The sequence below is a fragment of the Athene cunicularia genome (assembly GCF_003259725.1).
Source record: "Athene cunicularia isolate RWA chromosome 9 unlocalized genomic scaffold, athCun1 chr9_part2, whole genome shotgun sequence".
Classification (NCBI taxonomy): domain Eukaryota; kingdom Metazoa; phylum Chordata; class Aves; order Strigiformes; family Strigidae; genus Athene; species Athene cunicularia.
In genome coordinates this window covers 2,726,418-2,749,387 of record NW_020799111.1, presented here as the reverse complement: position 1 = coordinate 2,749,387, position 22,970 = coordinate 2,726,418, and the positions used below count along the sequence as shown (strand labels likewise).

Genomic DNA, 22,970 nt, shown 5'->3' with positions numbered 1-22,970 from the left:
GTATGACAGTGAAAACTATTACCATATCTTAAAAACCATCTTCCCCCACCCCTCCTTTCTTCCTGGGCTCACCTTTGCTCCCGATTTCTCTCCCTCCTCCCCTCCAGCAACACAGCGGGGAAGGGGATGGGGGTTGTGGTCAGTTCACCACTTGTTGTTTCTGCTGCTCCTTCCTCCTCAGGGGCAGGACTCCTCACACTCTTCTGCTCCAGTGTGGGGTCCCCTCACAGGAGACGGTCCTACATGAACTTCTGTGCTGTGGGTCCTTCCCAGGGTGCAGCTCTGCCTGCACTGCTCCAGTGTGGGTCCCTCCCAGCACCAGACTGCTGCAGCGGGGGCTGCCCTCAGAGTCCCGACCTCCTTCGGGCACAGCCCCTGCTCCGGTGTGGGGTCCCCCATGGGCTGCAGGTCAGAATCTGCTCCCCAGTGACCCCCATGGGTGTAGGGCACAGCCTGTCCTCTCACCATGGGCTGCAGGGGGGGGATGTGTGTGTCTTGTCCAGTGCATCTCCCCATTCTCCTCCTGCTTTCTTCAACTGGCCTTGGTGTTTGCAGAGGTATTTACTTCACTTTTCCTCCTCCTCCAAGGTTCCCCTTCTTAAGTATGTTATCACAGAGGTGCAGCCACCATCACTAATGGGCTCAGCCTTGGCCAGAGCTGGGTGCTACCTGGAGCCAGGGGAGCTTTGAGAAGCTTCTCACAGGGGCCACTGCTGTAGGCCCCTCCCCTGCTACCAAAACCCTGTCAGACGCAAACCCAACACATTATCTTATGAATATCTCATTAGTAAATCTCTGAGTTTTTGTAGATCTCGTTAAAAAGAGGATGGTGCAACCTGTTTGCTAACTCAGAAGATTGTTGGAGTGAGAAGTCTAAGTTAAAGCAACATTAGTGCTATTTTGTACCCACACCTTCACTGGAAAGGAAAGGTGAATGTTACAAAAGATGTTTCTCATCCCTCTGATTGAGCTTATTAGTAGCTCTTGTGGGGTATTTGCTGAAGCACTTTACTGGTACTGTGGTTCTACTATGAAGTTTCTACATAAGCCAGTTGCTCATTATGCTTAGAATGAGTCCAGAGAAAGTGGCCGTTGCTTTGTATGTAAAATGATGGGCCGTGAGCTGCTAAGGAGCAAGACCATAGGGTTATCAGAGATGATTCCATGAAAACCTCATCTTAATGATCAGTGGGGACCAAAATAACCAAATCCAGTCTTAAAACTCTGAGGGGAGAGAATAGAGAATAAAACAAATACTGTGTAATTTATAAGACTGTAGTTTGTCAAAACTTGGAATACTCTGCACAATTCTGGTTTCTCTTTCCCTCACAGCCTCCACCCCAAAATCTCAAGAAGGATATATTAGGACTGGAAGAGGTTCAGAGAAGAGAAACAGCGTTGGTCAATCATGGAATCAGGCTGGGAGGGACCTCAGGAGGTCTCATTGCAACCTCCTGCTTGGAGCAGGAGCAGCTTTGGGATCAGACCACATTGGCCAGGGCTTTTCTGGTCTGATCTTGAAAACCACTGAGGCTAGAGACTGCACAGGTTCTCTCAGCAACCTATTTAATGAAAAATTACTCCTTGCAGGCAATCAGGACCTCTTGCTTCAGTTCATGACTACTGTCAGTTGTCCTCCCACTGTATGGCTCTGCAAAAAGTCTCACAGGGAAGTGTTCCCCAACTGGTAGTCCTCTGCTAAACTTGTTATTAATATCTCTCTTGCACTGAGAGGGCCAAAACTAGACATAGTATTCCAGATATGGGCAGAGATGCACAGAGTTAAAGGGTATCATCACTTTCCTTGGTGTACTGTTGTATTCCTGCTTGTGCAGCCCAGGGTGCTGATAGGCTTTGCTGCTCAGGCACATGGCTGCCTCACATCCAGTCTGCTGTCTTCTAAGACCCTGAGGTCCTTTTCCACAGAGCCTGTTTCCTAACTGGCTGGTCTCCAGCCTGTGTTAGTGCAACGATTTATTCCTCTGCTAAGGACAGGTCTCTGCATTTGTCCAGGTTGAGTTTTGGGTGTACTGTTAGCCCAGTCCTCCAGACTGTCAGTACCAGTATTGCCCTGGTGTCTTTAAGTGCTCTCCTTGCCAGTTTGGTTTCATTGGCATACTTGACAGAAGCACGCTTTCACCCCCTCCAGCTGTCTGATAAAGGTGGAAACTGGACGTGCTCCAGGTAGACTTCTGTTGTACTCCCTCAGTGCCAGCCTCCAGGTAGAGGATGATCCATTAACCACTGTGCTCTGCGCCCAGTGGTTCAACCACTTCTCCAACCATCTAGTCGTCTAGCCATCCAGGTCATAACTTCCCAATTTGGGTACAAGAATATTGTGGGAGACTGTTGAAAACTTTGTAAAGGCAGGATAAATGGCATCTGTTGCTCTCCTCTCACCCACAAATTCAGTCATTTTGCACAGTTATTTGGGTGACTGGACAAAATGTGTATGTTTAGATACACAATCAGACCCTGTCTTCATAATTGATACTGCTGCAACAGAAAGGAAGAAATAAGATTCTTGTATGAAAAGATGATCAAAAAGAAAAAAGCTACTCAATGACTGTTATCTTTGAGGAGAAATGCAAACACCATGGAAACTCTAATCTAGGCAATTAAATTGATAACATTATTTGATATTAAAAGTCCTGGATTCAGTTATTGAAGTACTGGCTTTGCAAACATTGTATTTCACTTTCTCTCCTCCTCCTCATTGCTCACCTATTCATCTTGCTAACCTGTCCAGTTTACTCAGGTGAATTATCTGTTTCTTACAGGAGGTGCAGCTCTGACCTTTTCCCCTTGCTCTCCCATCTGCTAATGAGATTTTTATTTCCTCCACAGGTACCACCTACCTATAGTCTCAGATGTGAAAGAGATTAAAATATGTAGTTAAATTCAAAGCTGTTTTTCTCAACTGATACTTAGCTTTGAAGTTTTTAATTTCTATTGTAGATCTAAAGAAAGTCTTTCCTGCCCAAAGGCTTTTCTGGTTTTTGTGGGGTTTTTTTCCTAACTAACATATTATGGTCTAATAAGATTTGATCTCTCCCTGCAAATGCTGATTTGCTTATGTCCTTAGGCCATCACAGCTACAGTGACACATCTACCATAAACATATTGACCTCTCTTGGAAAACTCTTCTGTTTTGTCTAGCTGCATGTTCTATTACAGAGCTGCATACAATGTACTCCATCAAATATATGTATGTATTTATTTTAAATAGGTTTCTGCTGTAGTGTTATAGAATGGACTTGACCTTTTATCAGAAAGACAGACTACTACTAGAGGATTTTCCAGACTCTTTTCCAAAGACAGACATTCCTCTGCAGATTTGAGACTTCTGTAAGGAGACGATCCTCATTTGAAAATGTCATTTGTACAAATACCCCTTCAGTTCATAGAGAATCATATTTTGGGAAACCTTCCCTTCCTGAAAACGCTGCTTTCCAAGTTGCCACTCCCCTTCAATGAGAGACTATTCTAATGAGTACTTGGCTGAGTAGACCGGACAGTCAACTTGCAAAGAGATTAAGTGAGTTGGTCCTTCAAAATAACTTTCAGAATCTAACCTGATTGTCCTGAATTCACTGACCCTTGCAGTGGATTTCACAGGAGTTGCACCATGTCCTGTTCTAACACTGACAATGTCTGGGGCTGGCCTCCCCCTTGTCGGTGTGCCCTTCTAAACTCTGAGTTTTGTAGACCAGATGCCTGTGGAGCAACTGGCCAAGAGGTGAATCTGTCCAGTCAGTGGGATATTTTGGTGCATGTATTTATGTGATACTACATGTGAGCGTGCAATTTGGATATATATTTAGTGAATTGTATGGAGTTTATTTAAGAAGTGACCTATAATAGTCCTCTGGTTGAAGTTGCTGAGTAACACTGGCCAAAAAAGCCTTTCTTGTCTGATGCGTTATTGAAATACATGGGTATGGATGTGCTCTCCTGTCCTAGGGAGGGGATTCAAAAGGTCGAGGGTTTATGATGCAATGCAGTTTTCACATTAGTGAGCTCAGGCTCAGTTGAGCTATTTATCTATCATTTTTTTGTTTCTTCTCTTCGATCAATGCTCTCTGTTCAATACTGTTAGTATGCTTTATTTTAACCTACCTGGCTTTACCTTCCCAGAGCTCAGAATATCTTGGCTTAAACCTCAGCTGTTAGAGATCGAGGGAGTGAGGGAAATCCCTGGCTATATTTCAGCTTTATGGTAGGAGTAGACAGATTAGCCTCTTTGACTCAGGACAAGAAGAAATGTCAGTCTTTCTGTTCCAGAGGTGGCATTTCTGCAATCTCTGCTGATGTCTCTCTCATCCCACACTGAGGCCCACAGTATGCCTTTCTCCAGCTCCTCTCCTCAGATTCTTTTATTGAGGCAAGATGGAACAAGGCACTTCTGATCCTTTTGTCCCCAGTGCAGACCGTATGATTTTGCTTTCAGGTTCTTCTGTATTTTTTGGTGTGGAGGAGACAGACCACAGTACCTTTGCATTCATATGTGAAATTTTAACTTTGCAGCAGACTCTTAGCCTTATTTAGTCTTGTAGCATGGATGTTAGATACTGTAGGGGATTCAGGTTTTTTTCTAATTCCAAATCATACGTGTCCTGATTAGTAGTAGGAAGGAATCCTCTTGGAAGAATTTCTTTTCATAGTAGTCAAGGTTTGTGGTTTGGTGTGACATAGACCAAACATCCTGTTTCAGCTTGCCTACCAGATATTTTTGGTCTGTCCCTTAAAACTGAAGTGAGTAAGTCTTTCTGTAGTTCTCTGGGAGCACAGTGCACATACAGCTGGTATGTGAGGACTTCTCTATCCTACCACTTGTAGCTTTTTGATGGAGAAATCCTAATGATGTTAGAAGTTTTTCTTTTAAGCTTTTGATGGGATGATCCTTGTACTTTTGGCAATCTAATCTATTCTTCCCTTTTTTGTGGAAATAAATCTTTTTTTGGTAGCAGTTGCCTCAGCTAGAACAATTAAAGTGATTCAAGCAATTATAGCAGACTCTCTTGAGTCTTTAAGATGACTTTTAGAACTCTTGCTAGGCTTTTAAATAGGGATGAAAAAAAAAGCAATACCACTCCCCCAGCACTCACTGTTTTGGTTTTATTTTGTTCTAAAATGCACGTGCTACTGAAGCTGCTGAAGCAGCTCTGTATGTGCTGGATGTTAGGGGACCTGCATCTGTCTTTGCGAGATAATGTTTGTTTTTTTGATGAAAAGAGTCCGAAGACTGACAGTTTGAATCCAGGAACTTCTCCCTAGGTAGCCATGATGATGTTACGAAGTGTGCAGTAGTCTTTGTTATTTTAATCAGAATTAATTCAGAAAGATTTCAGACATACCACTCTTCCACTTAACACGAGGTTATAATGCAGAGGCCTCTTAAGGGGATGATACCTTTTAGAGGCAAGTTCTTTGATCTTACTCAAGTGGAGGGTTAAAAAGCTGCTTCTAGCTATCTTGAGAAATGGGGTATTGCTTTAAATTACTTACAGTATGAATGTACAGAGGCCATCATTTAAGGTGGGTTAGGTGGAGTTACTGACCTGTAACACTTTTACTGTCCTTACTTCTTCGTGAAGTACCTCACATCAAATTGGGAAATGTTAATGGAAAATGTCAAGCCACTTCCACTTTTTAAAGATGTGAAAGGAAAAGTATTATCTAGCTAACTCATTGCAAAATTCTGAATGGTAATCATTTTCATTTAATTGCAGTCAAGGTAAGTGTTTTGTTTCCTGTTTGCCTTGGTTTAAGCCTTAAAGCAACAGGTAAACTATGTGGCCATCAATATGGTTATTTTGAAGTTGCTTCTGTGGCACACTCTGAAACTTTGAATTTCCTAATGCTTTTGTATATAAATCCTCAGCTACTTGTCAGTTGAATCTGCTGCACAGATATGAAAACTCATTAGTAATTTCTGTTTTCATTTGGCAACTCAGTCCATTTTGACACCACCACCAATCCAACTGCATGTCCTGGGTCTCAGAGTGAAATTTAACTGCCACAGGCTCACAGCTCCAAGCACCACCTTTCTTGGTGTCTGATTAAAAATCCTCAAGCTTTTTTACCTTGCCATGCTTCTTAATCCTTCCCTCTGGTAGTCCTTACTCACCTCAGTGTCGGTTCTGCCATTGCAGTAGGTGCCTGGATTATGGAAATGGTTACAAGGGTTTATGAATACACTTAGATACAGTGTTGTCAACCAGCTTGCCTTTTCCATGACTTTTCAGAGATCCTTCTCATAAACAGAAAAGTCATTACTGAGTCTGGAAAACAATCAGCTCTTACCTACCTCAGGACTCTGACAGACTGACACTTAAAAAGAAAAAAACCCCATACACAACTGTCAATTTAAGGGGGCTTTAGGTAGAGGCAGGAAATTTCTGGCTGAAAGGGTGTAAAGGGGCAAACAACAACTGCAATTGGTGCTCCTGTTAGAAAGCAGAGATTCTCTTTTTCCTGCATCTTGATGACTACTTGGTAGATCCTCACAAGGATAGACTTGCTACAAATTCACTCTAATGAAACATCACATTTTACGCCTGTCAGCACTAGTCTGACAGGTTTACTGGAGCCAAACTCATCCTTTGGCTGTTTCTATGTGGAAGCTCTTCATGGCATTAGAAGATGGGTTTTTTTGCGTTGAGCTGGAAGACCACCCTTTCGTGTGAATGTGGGCATCTCTCTTTTGGGATTCAGGGCTACCTCTGTTTGGTATCCTCAGTGCCAAACATCATTTTTTGACATATAGCTTGACTTTGCAACTCTGCTTCCAAGAGCACCCCGCCTCTGCAGATATTCCATAGATACTCTGTGTCATGAAGGAGTCCCCTTTGCATTTCTGTGGATGGACCAGTCCATGCTTTTCCTTCACTTGCTTCAGTGGTGTTGGATGTCTCCATTCTGGGATGCAGTCATAGAATACCAGGTTGAAAGGGACCTCAGGGATCATCTGGTCCAACCTTTCCGGGAAAATTAGAGTGCCAGGCAGTCTCTGGAGCCTGGAGGACCTATGCATGACTTGCTTTCATATTTGCACTCTGGAGTGGGATTGAGTTTGGGCTTCCTGTCAGATGCCTACTAGGTTGAAGTGCTCTGCCGTAGAAGTCTGGTGGATACCCTTCCTCTAGTACTTCTCCACCTGAAGATGATGTTAATCCCTGCCTAACTCAAAAAGTTCTAGTTTTGGATTATCTTCAATTTCTCAGTGGAAGATCCTTCTCTGCTTGTTTTGTCTCTTGAGGCAGGATTTAGTACAGGTCCTGTGTCTGGATTTAGCTACTCCAGCTTGGATGCAGAATGGCTTTTTTAAATGAAAGACTTGGTTTCTCCACTGTGAAAGATGTTCTCATTGTCAACAGAGAGAAACTATTCATGTAGACTCAGTACTATATCTGGTGTTAATTCAGGTTCAGGATATTGAGATATTTCCTTGGACTTGCAGAATCTGGCTTTGTCCAGTAATTGTCAGAAGTACATCTGGTGGTTATTTTTGTACCTCTTCTGAGAGCTCACTGGTATTCTCAACCTTCTAATTCAAACTATAAGTCTTGGTCGAAGCACTTCTGTTTCCCCAGCATACCTGACAAAAATGGAGTTTAAACTGAGCATTTACGTGTCTTGTGGCTACTCATTTTGAGTGTGTGCATGCTGGTCCATAGTACTCATGCCAGTGTAGGTGGCTTTTTTCATTGCTTTCCAGTAACAAGGTATATTTGCATGTGTGCATTTCGTGTCCATCTCTTACTTGCTTTCCCTTCATCCTTGCAGTGTTTAACGTCTCCCTTTCAATAACATGTTGAGAAAAACTGAGTATAGAGGGGGCTTGCATTAGCTTCTGTGGAGGACATCGACTTGCGTTCTGCTGTCATTTAACAGTACTTATAGCGATGAAGTGCTTATGGTTTACTGTCACCCAGATTGAATAAACAATGGATTATATATCTCAAAGAGTCAATTTACTTCTAATTATTTGCCATTTTATTAAATACTAGTCATGTCTCTTTGTAGCTCAATAGAGCTCAAACGTTTCATGTATTGATAGCTTTCTTGATGATAAAGGCAGCTTTGCACATCTTTAAAAATTCAACAAGGGAGAACACATATTCTTTTGATCACAAGGGCAGATGTTATCCAAAATACTTGTCACAGAGATTGTACCATTATTTTAAGCTTTCCAGCTTACATTTGTATGCAAGTCCTTAATTGAATATTTGCAAGAGGCAGTTGCAGTTTCACTCTGCCTTGCCCTTTTCTCTGGCTCTCTGGCCCCACCAGCAGTGATCCCTTTTAAAGTAATGGAAAAGCTAGACTACCAGCATTCTTCCAGAAATTAGATCCCTTTCCTCTGCAGGAAAATACTTAATGTGTCTGCAACTGGAAGATGCAACCAAAAATATTGACTTCATGTTCTTTACTAAAAGCTTTAATAGAAACTGGCTAACAGTATACCAATTTAAATGATACCATGAGGATATTGTCCTAACTGTAATCTTCAACTTGCTTGCATGTTGTTTCCTTAAACATAATTTCTCAACATAGCTTTGTTGTTCTGTGGAAAAGAGCAGATTTTGCTTTTGTTTGCCTTGCAGTAGGGAGACAGAATAGAATATGAAGTAAGGTCATAGCAGAAATCTTATATTATTTACCCCAGAAACTTTTTTTTTTGTATAAACTGACATAAATTCAGAGCAGACTGTTCACTAGGTGACTTCTTACAAGTGGGATCTATACCACCTGATGGTAAACTTGAACAACCTAGAGAAAAGTTGCATTAAATATAGATTCACAGGGAAAATATTTTAACTCATAAAATTTTGAAGCAAGGGTCTATTATGATGATCTACTAAATCTGGCTGTATAAAATCAGTGATTTCATTTGAGTTGAAGAGCTCACTTCTTATACAAAAGTTCTTATAAAAGTTGTATGAAAATGAAAATACAGAAAATTACTGTTAACATGACTTATTAAAAATAACTTAGTCTTCCCAAGACCATTAGTTATTCTAAAAGTTTGTGTGCCAACATAGAACACTTTTGCTGTCCTGTCTGTAATTTGCAACCATTTATCTAGTTTCAGTCATGTTGTCGATTGTGTTGAATAAGACTAATATGGGTATTCACGTGAACGGTTACTTCACTGTTAGAAATTCACCACTACTTACCTTGACATGACAGTGGCTTTTAAGTTGTTCCTCAACATCTACAGATAAATAAAAATACGTGTACCTGACTGGATGATGCTCTAAACAACCTGTTTGAATTTTGTAGCTGACCCTGCTCTGAGCAGGAGGTCAGACTGGAAGACCTCCTGAGAGCCCTTCCAGACTTCTGTGATACTTGTGTTTATATACATATGTGAGTGTATAAGAGTCTGTGTAGTATTTATGCATAATTTATAAAGATACATTGAGTGATTTCAGATATAGCTATAATAAATTTTCATTCTACTGGTTTTCTTTGCCCAGTCTGCCACTAAGAAACCTCGGAAGTCTCCAGCAGACAAGGGTCGTTCTGAATCTGGAGCTAGAGGAGCGAGTCGTGGAAGAGCTAATGGCCACCCTCAGCAGAATGGAGAAGGGGACCCTGTCACTTTGTTTGAGGTGGTTAAGCTGGGAAAGAGTGCTATGCAGGTAAAATAACTAATTGTGTTACCCCTTCACAATTCACTATCCTGTAGGAGTTCAGTCTAAGCTACGCTTTTGTAAACAATCGTGTTTTTTCTTAACAAGTATTGGTCCAATAGGCTGTCTGAGTATGATAAAGGGACTGAATGTACATTGATCGAGTTGAGGACTGTTACATATACTTCTGAAAGAGGCAGATCAGAAAGTCAAGTATTTCAAATTCTCCATTATTCATTACTTCCAAATTGAAAATACATGTTGGTATTAAGCAGTCCATTAAAGAATATTCTGTAATAAGTTTTACATGAGGAAAAAAGTACATGATATTAGTGATGCATCCAAGGCTTTTTTTCTTGTTTTTTTCAAAATTACCTGATGACACAAGCAGTTTTGAGTACTTGCACTACAACTTGCATTCTTCTTGCTGTCCTCACTAGAGCAGCAGGTGAAGCCTGAACAAGTTGCCTAGATTTTCTCTGTGTCTGAGGGACAAAAATGGACACATCATGAAGACTAATTTTTCATTGTAAAATAATTATCTAAGATAGTTGTAGTGAATTGCCTCTGGAAGTGTTTCTTTACTCCTTTGTTTTGATCAATTTCAGAGGTCTTACAGGATCTATTGGGTCAGGTGAGTCCCACCTCAAGAACCTCTAGACATGATTGGTTTTGTCAGTATTTGTATGCTTTTAATAAATTACTGTGCTTCAGCTATTGGTTTTGGCCCTCAGAGGAGAAACAATGTGCCCAAAACACTGTTCATCCAGTGCGGTGCAAAGCCATCAGTTGTTCCTACTGAAGGACTGTTTAAGCAAACCTCCTTTACTTTGCATTTCAACAAAACAGGACTCATGCAATATCAGTTAGTTTGTTTTGACTTTGTGGTGCTAACTAACATGAGAAAATTACAAATTAAGAAAATTAGATGCCATGCCCCCTTTTCAGTATTACTTTAGTATAGCTAAAAGCTAAGTTCCGAAGGAATCTAGTCTTCCAAATGAGTGAAAGCTGTTTAAAATTTTCTCTCAGTCTCAAATCTGTGGAAGGTCTGAGATGTAATTTTAAAGAAGTAATAAACAGAAAGAAAATGAGAATTTTTATTCTTCATAGTTGCTGTATTTACAGTTACTCAGGATTGACCCTTCTTATCTAGTAGGTGAAGACAGAACAAATTTACTCCTAACAAAGCCACAGATTCCTTGTGCCTCTTTTTCCTACATGTTTTAAGTCAGGGCTTCCAACTTCGCTTGATTTTCAACGCTTTTTCAAATTTCATTTTTGGCAGGATTTGAGGAAACATCTGGAGTCTATTTTCTGGTTTTACTGTGGTACAGAACATACAATATGCTTTATGTAGTATGTTTGTCTTAGAGTTATTGATATTTGCAGGAGACAAATGAAAAGGAATGGGTGATTGCTTTGATATTTGATTATAGTGCGTGTGTGTGAAATTGACTTTGATACATTTCATCTACTTCAAAAGAGGTGCCATCAGAAGTCTTCTGCAGATTAAATTCTAAAAAAGAAATTGTCTGCATGTTTGTATTAAACTTTTGGAAATCAAACACAAAGGAATGGTTTTGCGAAATTTAGTATTTGTATATGCATATATAGATTGGTGTGTCTGTGTCTTTGTGTATATGTACATGTGCAAATATCTATGTAAACACACATGCTTAAAAAGTGCCCAGCCTACATATATGAGAAAGTAGTAGACATCACATTTTAAGCCATGGAGAAACAATAAACAAATAGTAAAAGAATAGGCAAGATTATTTGAAGACCTGGGATGCAAACAGGCATAAATGACTTTAGCCGTAATTTCAAGAGTATGTGTCACTTGTGCACCTTTGAAAATTTTACTATTGGTAAAATTATTCAGAAAGAAAGAAACAAACCCCGTGGTGGGAAAGAGGATGCGATTCAAATGCGATTTAATACTTTTAAATTTGCACTATGTACAATAATTTTATGTGAAACCAAGGTTCTGTAAACCAAACTTGTTAGCATCTTTATACTTCTCTTTTTCCTTAATATCTTAGGGATTTTGATGTAACAGTTAGGAATGCTTGGCATTTTTGTTTTTCTTAGTTTTGATGAAAATTTTCTGTGGCCAACTTAGCGATTTTACCAGTATTGCGCATTTTCAGAGAAGTGCCATATATTTGTATTTGTCAGAAATGAATATTTCTCAATGTTCTTTCCCTGTAATACAAACCAAAATTTTTCTGTGGTGCTCTTAAGTTAGCTTCCAGCAATGAAAACCCAGAAAAATTCAATAAATAGATTCTGAGATTACATGGGAATCGTGTGCTTTTGTTTCTGATCTGTCTGTTCCTGCTGTTTGCTCTCAGGATGTATTTTGGTTGTTACATTTTTCTGGCTTTGTGTTGCCAACTCATGGAAGTCTGTAGCTGAATTCAATTCTCACTTCTTTTAAGTTTGCCCTCTATTTTGGTTCTCATCACAGGATTAATTTACTACTTCTCTTCAAGCTTATTGCTGTTTGATTCTTCCAGAGAAATAAAGTTAGGTTAATATTTTGTATTTCAAGTATACATAACTTCAGAACTGCTCTTTGCATATAAATCTTTGCTCTATTATGAAGTGCTAGTTATGTTGGTGTTAAGTCTCATTTGAACTCTATAAATCAGTTTGATACCCATATTAAGTTGGTATCGGATTGTTGACACTGTTTTTTAATTTGCTCTGTAACCTTTTGTACAGTTGCTTCAGAAGTTTTTCTGTTGGCAGCTCTCTATATGAAGTGTGATATGACCTGCTGTTCACGTTTTCTGCAGGTACATTCTGTTTGTTCATTAAGACTCTTCATAGAGATTTTTTTAGGCTCTATTTTTTTTTTCCTTAAGCATGATACTCTTTTGCTTTTTGTCATTTGTCTCTTCTATTTTTACTTTATTTTCCTTAAATGATTTTATAAAGACAGCTATATCCACTATATTTCCCCTTTCTAAACCTCTGTAGGCAGAATGAACTAAATCACCATTTGTCATGTGTTTAAACTGCCTGAGTTTCCACTGATGGGAACAAAGGGCATGGGTGAACCTCCACTCCTCCAGCAGAGTCCCCAGTACAGAGGCTGACTTGCAGCTTAAATCTTTGTAGGCACTTCTGCATTGGTCTCTGGCCCTGGCATTAAGCCAGCAGCAAAATAAAGAGTGTGAGATGATCTCAAATTTTGTTTAGGCCTCAGTCTGAAAATTTCTCACAATTATGACCAATTGACCATAATGAAGTTTGTACTTCTGTGTTGATCAAACCAAGCATAGAAGTATTCTGCTTTCTTGTGTGTAAAGAGGATTTGTGCCTCCCCCAGAACATCAGAGAGAATCATCAGTAATCCTAAAAGCTGTTCAATCCAAAACATGGATCTATACCTCAATTACTCTGTAATACTATGTGTGTTACCAGTTACCCTTAACTGATGTTACTAGTTCACTACAGATTAGATGCTGATTTTCAAAAAATTATGCGACCCCTCTGCTTACACTCAGCTAATAGGCATAATCTTGGTGGTGGTTAGACATGGTTCAGCGTACATATGGCTCCATTATCTGCCAAGAAGCACTTTAGGGTGTGTATCCAAAGACAGCTTTCTAGTATGTTGAAATAGAATTTTTCATTGTGCCACCAATTGTTGTTTGTTCCTCCAGAAATGAGGAATGTACATGATTCCTCACTGTTCTTGTTCTGCACACCTTGGCACACATGGGTTTGAGTCCTTTGAGGTCCTCTCCCTGTTCAAGTAAAGCTGTATTTGTAGCACTGCTTACCCTGTCATGAGAAGAAGTTTTCATTTTTTTGTTTCAGTTTCTGAGGGTTTTGTCATCTTTGCATCTACTGGGCCCATGTTGGCAAGTTGTGACTCTTATTCACGGTACTGTGCTGGCTAGAAAGTTTGAGTTTCAGAGCAGAAACATGAGACCTTTTTTTCCGTTCAGTTGCCTATCTGAAAGGAATAAAAATATTTCATTAATCTAAAATATTTCTGAAATTTAAACAAAATTTTTGATATTATACTGGTTTTAAATATTTATCCACCTGTCACAGACTGAGGTTCAAAATCAGTACATGCAAAGATAAAGGATATGCATTCTTGTAATTATGCTTTTCATCTGTTGGAAATAATATGAAAGAGGTAAAGGAAACACTCTTACAACTTCCAGCAGTGCTCTCTTTTTGTGTTCTCTGTGTGTTAGCATCTTATTGGTGTGGTTGTCAGTGCCTTTTATCCTAATGTCTCATGTTTGGATGACTTTTAGTCATCAACATTTGCACCTGAAATTATTTTCTGATGGAAGTTCCTAGTACCTCCAATATCTTTTTCTGTCACTTCAAGATTTGATGATCTGAACAAGAAATGCAAGATAGTAATTTCTTCCAAAGAGCTAATAATGTCTTTATGCATCCTGCTAATATAGCACATCCCATGTAATTTCAGTAATTTTTGTATTTTCACAGCATTTGAGGCAGAAGTAGACCACTGTGGTCTGTATGCTATCTCCCTGCATAGGTCAGACCATGGAGTAACACCCATTCCTGTGTTAAGCCAACAGCTTCTTTACATCCCTAATTTTTCTTTAGTAATAGTAATATTAGTTTCAGTTAGCTAGAAGTTTTTGAGGGCCAACCTTAGCAACTGTAGAGGCAGAGCCAAAGTTTTAAACATCGTTATTCCCCCTCAGGTCTCACTGCAGGAGCTGCTCACCTACCCTGGTAGTCACAGGTGCTTTGGCCATTGCTGCAGGGAGCTGGGCTGGTGACTGTGGAGCAGGAGGTGGCCCTGGCCTTGGAGAAGGTGCCTGGTGCCCCCCGCAGAGAGTGAGGCTGTCCCTTGGGTTGGCTTCTCCCAGGGATGGGAGTTGGCAGTGGCTGCTCAGCTTTGTCAGCGGGTTCCTAATGCATTCTGCATGAATTAAGCTTTGATTTGCTTACTTCTCTCAACTCCCTGGAACTTTATCTCACAATTATTTTAATCATGTAATTACTATGCAATATAGATAATCCCAATGTTCCTTAGTCCTTCCAGTGCTTCTGGTTAAAAAGAACTGTTACATGCCTGCTTCAATCTTGCATAGACTGAGGCTGCTCTTGAACAGATTGGTCCCACCTTCTCCCACACCTACAGCTGATGTTTTTTACACCTTATGTGTTTTGTAGTCACACCAAGAAATAGATTTAATTGGAACCTGACACATTGGAGGATTTTTTTCAGTTGGATCAGCTCCCCGATTCAGCTCATCTCTGGCAGCAGCTCACACTTACTCTTGATAAGAATGACTATGTAACCATCAGTATATCTACCTTATTTAGGAGGAATTACATACATGTTTTTACATATATACTTGAGCTTAAAAATGTCAGAGCAGCTGTAACTGGATAATACCTGGGAGAACAACTCCCCTGTATTCCAGGAGGAGACAGTCAGTGACCTCCTGCATCACAGAGACACACACAAGTCTATGGGACCGGATAGGATACACCCGAGGGTGCTGAAGGAGCTGGCTGGGGTGCTCCCCAAGCCACTTTCCATCATTTACCAGCAGTCCTGGCTGACTGGGGAGGTCCCGACAGGTTGGAAATTGGCCAATGTGATGCCCATATATAAGAAGGGTCGGAAGGGTGATCTGGGAAATTAAAGGGCTGTCAGCTTGACTTTGGTGGCCAGGAAGCTGATGGAGCAGCTCATCCTGAGTACCATCATACAACACATGAAGGACAACCAAATGCTCAGGCCCAGTCAGCATGGGTTTATGAAAGGCAGGTCCTGCTTTTGACAAACCTGATCTCCTTCTACAACAGGGCGACCTGCTTATTGAATGAGGGAAAGGCTGTGGATGTTGTTTACCTTGACTTCAGTAAGGCCTTTGACACCATTTCCCACAGCATTCTCCTGGCAAAACTGGCTGCTCACAGCTTGGATGGGCACACACTTCACTGGGTAAAAAACTGGCTGATGGTCAGGCCCAAAGAGTTGTGGTGAACGGAGTTAAATCCAGTTGGCAGCCGGACATGAGTGGTGTCCCCCAGAGCTGGGTTTTGGGGCCACTCCTGTTTAACATCTTTACTGATGATCTAGATGAGGGGATCGAGTACACCCTCAGTCAGTTTGCAGATAACACCCAGTTGGGTGGGAGTGTTGATGTGCTCGAGGGTAGGGAGGCTCTGCAGAGAGACCTGGACAGGCTGGAGAGATGGGCTGAACCCAACTGCATGAGCTTCAATAAGGGCAAATGCCGGGGGCTGCCCTTGGGCCACAACAACCCCCAGCAGCGCTACAGGCTTGGGGAGGAGTGGCTGGAGAGCTGCCAGTCAGAGAGGAACCTGGGGGGGTTGATTATCAGCCTGATGAACAGGAGCCAGCAGTGTGCCCAGGTGGCCAAGAAGGCCAAGGGCATCCTGGCTTGTGTCAGCAATAGCATGGCCAGCAGGGACAGGGAAGGGATCTGACCCCTGTACTCGGCACTGGTGAGGCCGCCCCTCGATGAGTGGGTTCAGTTTTGGGCCCCTCACCCCAAAAAGGCCATTGAATGACTCGAGCGTGTCCAGAGATGGGCAACGGAGCTGGTGCAGGGTCTGGAGCACAGGTCTGCTGGGGAGTGGCTGAGGGTACTGGGTGGGTTTAGTCTGGAGAAGAGGAGGCTGAGGGGAGACCTCCTCGTCCTCTCCAGCTACCTGAAAAGAGAGTGCAGAGAGCTGGGGATGAGCCTCTTTAGCCAAGGAACAAGCAATAGGACAAGAGGGAATGGCCTCAAGCTGCACCAGGGCAGGGTCAGGCTGGCTCTGAGGAAGGATTTCTTTGCAGAAGGGGTTGTTGGGCATTGGAATGGGCTGCCCAGGGCAGGGGGGAAGTCTCGATCCCTTGGGGGGTTGAAGAGTCGGGTTGAGCTAGCGCTGAGGGATCTGGTGGAGTTGAGAACTGCCAGTGTTAGGTTAATGGTTGGACTGGAGTATCTTCAAAGTCCTTTCCAACCAAGATGATTTTGTGATTCTGTATCAAAAGTCCAATATCCTGTCTCTTACAATGACAGCTAAGAAAGAGAATAACAAGGCAAAAATGTGTTTGGGGAATTCTTCCTGCCTCTGACTGTTGGCACTTCAGAGTGAATGTGGTGTCTGTGTTCTCAGTAGCCTTCATGTTTTTCTCTTCCCTGAGTTAGTCTCTTCTCCCTCTGAGAAGTCCTCTTCGCGGGTTAGTGTCTCTGTGTCTGCCTCAGCTGTTTCTGGGAGTGAAGATCTTTGAAGATAACTATATACAGACATTTGATATTAAGTATTATCCATGGGGTGTTTTTTTTGTGTTAAAGGCATGTTTTAGTTTAATTGTCCTTTGTTGTATTTTAACAATGCTGTATTCTCCGACTTGAAGGATGGATAATAACTTTGGGTTTCCCCACACTGTCTCAGAAACTCTTAGGAGTTTACCCTGTAAACTTTACAGTGTGCATACTTAAAACAACTGCAACTATTATTGACATTTAAACTAGTATTTCATTTTCATATTGCTAGATGGATTTCTCTGAAGCCTGATCTTGCTTTACTTTTGGTTGTATGCTACTGTATTAAAAAAAAAAATCAAAACTAGGTATATGTTTTCATGCTTGTTATAATAGAAACAATTTAGCACTAGATGAAGCATTAATTAATAAGGAGGGAGTCCCTTAATACCAAATTAATTTTTCTGCATCACACAAGACACCTTTTCCCTTGTGATGTAATGAGATGTAGGATGATTTTGCTGTTAATGTGAACACATGTGCCAGTAGTGCAGTGTGTGAAAGCATTTATACCTGAAAATATCCATTATACTTAAAGCCAGAGAAGTCTTTTGCTCTCTAAAATGTCAGGTTTTCAAGTGTCTGGGGTAGTCTGTGAACCCTTTTACGGATTGTACTAGCAAAGGAACTTGAACCATGTTTTTTAATAAATTTATGGGTCTCTCTTATTGGAATAATTGATTTTCTTTCTGCACTCCTCTAAGGACTTTTAAATTCTCACGTTCCATGTATGTGAGTAGTTTTGATGCTTTGTAGCACCTCAGAACCATTCATTCCCATGATTGACCCAGTTTAAACAGTCACAGCCCCTTGGAAACTGTGGAACATGTCAACTGTGAGAGATTAGCACCTACAAAAATTCTGTACCATAGTAGAAAATCTGCTTGGTATGAGGCTGTTGTGTGGTCCAGCCGTCATTTCTGAGGACTTAGGAAATGAAGCTTTGAGCAGTGTGGATCTGCTGTGGCAAGAGTGCCCATCCTCAGTAGTTCCTGTGATTTTAATTCATTTGAAAGAAAAATTTTTCCAGTGCCTTTAATGCACATAAGTAAAATGCCAGTTAAATTGTGCCATTATAATAGTCTCATAAGGGAAATAAAGATTATTTTTTTTTCCTTTCATTAGTGTTCTTTTCTTCCCAAATAGTTCCATATAATGCATTACACTGATTTCCTCACATAATGATATTTAATGCTTATTCTATTGCGTAGAAATATGTGTTTATATGAAATGCCAAACCAGATCTCTCTGTATGGAGAGTGTGAATCCCTTAGTTTCATTGGGAATTAATACTTGTAGGATTGTATTTCTTCCCTCTCTGTGCTTCAGGAAAAAAAAATTATATAGGTAGGCACTACATAAAGCTGATTTTTCCCATCTTTCCTTAGGGTAAAAAAACCAAGAAACGGGTACTGTTGCATTAACATTTAAAAAAAAAAAAGTAACTGTCTTTTCAGAAAACAATTGCTAGGTGTTAACAAAGTCTGAACTTTTTAATAAAATGAACGTCTGTAGAGGGAAAATAATAACTTGCAGTTCTTAATCTACAGTTCTTTTTTGTTAACCTTATATTGGGTTTTTCAGTGGGTGTATATTAGACTTAGTGCCTGCAATTTGGAATGCAACCAAATAGTCATCTTGAAGTCTAATGCACAGTCTTAAATTGCACATACTTTACGTGTTAGGAACTACCTTCATCCCAGTAACTGTGTAATTACTTCAATCTTCACAACATCCAACCTTTAAAAGACTTTTATTCTTTTTAAAAAAACCTGCAGAGATTCACTTAAAAATCCCGTTATGCAGAGCATTGTAAGTATCACTACTTGCCTGCCTTTCCCTGTGTTCTTATTTTCAGGGTACTTTTAAGTTCTTCTCACTGTCTGTTAAAGCGTATTTTCCGGCTTTTATCTTCTCTTCAGGCTGCTCTTCATACAGATAACTGAAATCTTTAATTTCACTGTGCATTTCTTTTTTTTTTTTTTTTTGTTTTAATAATTTCATTTGAGTAAATTTGGTTTCTTTGCAGAAGTTAATATAAGCTTTGATTTTGGTGATTTTTTCCTACCTTTAATGTAAACACTCTGAGCACCTATTCTAGAGTCATTCTTTGTTCTGTCATGTTCACTGTAAATGAAGCGTGTCCATGATCAGTTGTATGAAATGACAAATTATTTAAATGTTCTTTATACTTGATTTGCCTTGGTTTACAGTTGACTCAGATCTTACACTTGAATATGCATTTCATATACAGTGTCATTTGTTTTCTTTTTGTGTTAGTAGCACTGCTGTCAGATTGTTACTTAATTTAAATTGTGAGATAGCTTTTTTTTTAAATCAACTTTCATTAATATTTAGTGGGACTGTGCTAATTTACACGAGCTGGCAAGGTATCATCTGCAGTTAGTCCCTCTGGTTTCTCCAGCACTTAATGCTCCTAAATGCAGTAATGTTCTTGCACTGAAGGAATATGAAATGGATTCATAGCTGTAAAGCCTCCAGGAGGTAATAAGATAACTAGCTTCATTATTTCATTCATTGCATCAGACTTTCACTTTTACTGGCAATTCAAGCTGCTGTTTCTCTTCAATACTATAAAATGTTCCTATTTATCTTTTAGCAGACTTTGAAGGCCAATATATTTGTAAGTCTCCATGATTGATTTTAAGTTTTTTACTCAGACTATGGATCTATTCTGCTACTTGGTTGACTTTCTTTAAGCTTCTTATTTCTGTAGGGTTGCCTATTTGGCGTATTCTTCAAATTATGCTGCCTGGTAGTTCTTAAAACAGATTCATTTGAGAGTTAATTTCTGTGAGATTCTTTTGAAAATCTCTGTACTATGTGTTTGTACTGTACATCATGTGCCATTTGCAGAAGACCTTGATTTTTCATTCAATTCTCATAAGAATAGAAGCATTTTTAGAATTAGAAAAAAATATGCTTCAGAGTCAAATTTTTGTAATGCTTACTTGTATGGACTTGTTATGCTGGCTGACCCAGTGATGTGGTGCATCTATGTATGTATATATATATATGTGGATCTATATATCCACATATATGTGGATATGTGTGTGTATATATATGTATAGATGTTTTCTGACAGCAGAGAGCAAAAGGGGGTCATGTGGGTGTTACTGGAGTAATTTTGAGGTTTTATCTACGTAACCGAGCTAGATAATTTTTCACTTTGCTTGAAATTTAGTGCTCATACTCCTTGTCTCACTCCAATCTGGTAACAAAGATGAGAAGCTAAAGAGGTTTTTTGTGCGATTTCTCTTTTGTTGTGCTTCATAACCTTGTTGTCAAGGGAGCCTTTTTCCTTGTGCACATGCACGGAATTTGGTGAATCCCAAAAGCAAGATTTCCTGCACCTGGGTAGAGGGCTACAGCACATGTACTCTAGATCTTGTACTTCCCAGGAATGCTGAATTTATCTTGTATTTCATGCACAGCATGCAAGTGCACATTTCCATATGGTAAGTCCATGCTCTCAACTGCATTTGAAGGTTAAAACATCTGGAAGCAGATGGGTACCCCCAGAACAACTCATGCAGTATATTACTACCATCTTTCATAAGTATTTTGCAGAAGTAGGCAACAAGACTCCTGTGGGGATAAATTCATTTGGTGGAATGAGCCTGTTTGTAGCTACCTCTTTCCCAAAGAGCTGACTGGTCCTTCCCTCCTCCTGTCACCATGTGTGCCTTTGCTGCAGTATCAATTCTGTGTCTGGGAGAGGTGACAGGGAGGGGCCCAGGGCAGGATATCTCTGGGCAAGATGATTAAATATAGGTTGTTGCCCTGGGTTTGCTCTTTGCTTATGTCTGAGAAGCTTTTGAAAACAGGGTGACTGGATGGAGGCTGCAAACAAGATCAAATCATCCTGGAGGGATTGCTGTAACCTGTGGACTAGAAATCCTTGTTTTTAACAGGAGTCTTTCTCTCTATGCATGTTTATGCAAAGTAATTCCTTTTCTGGCAATGATTGCTTGTTGCACCATTTGCTACACTATTCCTGTTGTTTGATTTCTTTTTGGTTTTCACTTGTATTGGACCTTTTCCTTGCTATTTGGATTACTGCTGGTTTTTCTTGTTTCAGTTGATACTTATCTCTATTTTAGGTCTGGTGTGTATAATTTTTATTTTTTTCCATCCTAGTGTTTTCAGTTTTTATAGCTCTTTTCTGTTACATCAAAAGTCAACAGTTTGATAAAGTTCCAACTGTTCTAGCATATGTAGTCTGGCTTCATTATCTCCTGTTGCCTTAAACTGTAATCTCTAAAAAAAATTTACCAACAAGCATGCCAATGTGCATGAGGGGTTGAATGGTGTAGATCTGTGGGTGTTATCTGGATTTTGATATGCTGAAAATACCGCTCTCATTTTTAGGGATTAGTGAATACAATTTGTGTGACTGTACAGATGCTGACAGGTCAGGTGCCTGTTATGTGACTTTAACCCTCAGCTCCTCAGACAGTTGGTGGAGATCTACTTAATGTCATCACAAGCATTTTTAAGCAGGAGCTATCTCATCTCACCATTCATACCTGCACTAGACAGATGAATTACGCTGGTAGCTCCACTGAATATTGACTGTATATGTGTATGCATGCATACACACTGTGTTGTGTATAAAGGGAGTGACTAGCTTGTGTGACTACACAGGCTGTGCATGTCAAGTTAGGTAAAATGAATCCTACCCAAACATTCAAAACTTTAGTTAAAGCTATGTCCAGATGAAGCAGGAGGCAGTCTTTGTCTGCTATCCCTGCTCAGAACCTTCACTCTGATTTTGCTGCTTTCTTCATCTACTGCTGCCACTAATGACTCTGCATTGCCTCAAGTCTGGTCTGTGAGTCTTGAGATCAGTTGCTTGTCTTTATTTTTCTGTTAATTACATTACAGTTCTGGGTTGAAAATACAAGTGCTATACTAGATAGGACAGAGTGGACCCTTAGTGCCCAAGGACGTGGCATTTCCCTCACTATTCTTTTTGTATGAAGATACAAAAAATATTGAAGGGAGATGAGCTGCACTGATGCTACAGTTTTGAGGTAGTGCTGCAAAAATCTATTAAACAGTTTTGTTTAAAAGCAGCAGATAAAAATTTGATATATATTCATCCAGGTCACTCCCCTCTCCTCTCTCTTTTTGTAGTCCAAGTGGGTTCACTGTCAGTATTTATGGCACAGTCCAGAAGCAGTTGCAGTGGTATAGCTGAAGGGGCAGTATGGGAGTAAGACTGACTGTGGAAGGGAATTGCTCAGGCTGGCCTTGCTTCTACCAGAGAGTGTTTTATTTGAAACTAGGCACTGTGGACAGTGCACAGCTACTGGCAAATTAGTTATTAACACTCGGGAGAAAAATGTGAGATTTCCCAGGCTCAAAGAAGAATATAGTAGACCTCAGAAACTAAGATATCTGTGACAAGAGTGAGCAAAGATAAATATATGGAAGTATTTCTGTGCAAGCCACATGGCACAGAGTAGGAGTATTCTGCCTTGAAAGAGGTGACCAGACAGAAGCATGGAAAATACTAATAGGGGCTTGAGGTTTGTTTTCTCATCTTCCATAAGAATTAGGTCACATAAAATAGATCTAGCAATTGGCAAGTTTAAAACAAAATTTGTGCAGTGAATAATTAACCCTTGAGACACAATACTGCAAGTTGACAAAGGTATAAAACTTTCTGGTTTAGACAGACATTCCTGAGAGAAGAAATATGCTAGGGTCTTAAGGATCTGGGAGAGTAACTTAGAAGTATCAGTATATTTTTGCCCTATTCTTTTACTTTTCCCTCTGTATATAAGGCCTGTGGGGCACATGAACCTGTGGTATGACCCAGTCCAGCTGCTATTTTCTTCAGTGAAAAAAACAGCTGCTGGCAATTGTATGTTGCTCTGATATCTACAGTAATATAGCTGTTCAAACAAATCTTTTAAGTTGGTAGTACACCAGCAGTCTGGTCAGTAAGCTTTGTCAATATTTGGTTTACTAAATAATTTTTACATTTAGCTACATGTGG

At 40.2% G+C, this 22,970-nt stretch overlaps 1 protein-coding gene across 5 annotated transcripts in view; it reads left to right on the top strand.

Annotated features, from left to right (window-relative positions):
* The window catches only part of STAG1 (stromal antigen 1), a 204,207-nt gene that overhangs the window by 52,731 nt on the left and 128,506 nt on the right, over nt 1-22,970 (top strand). For 4 of the 5 annotated variants that reach the window (XM_026855427.1, XM_026855430.1, XM_026855429.1 and 1 more), the window contains one exon: nt 9,471-9,650. In XM_026855427.1, coding sequence (XP_026711228.1) covers nt 9,471-9,650 — 180 coding nt within the window. The remainder of the gene's footprint in view (nt 1-9,470; nt 9,651-22,970) is intronic. The other variant, XM_026855431.1, reaches the window with a different exon arrangement.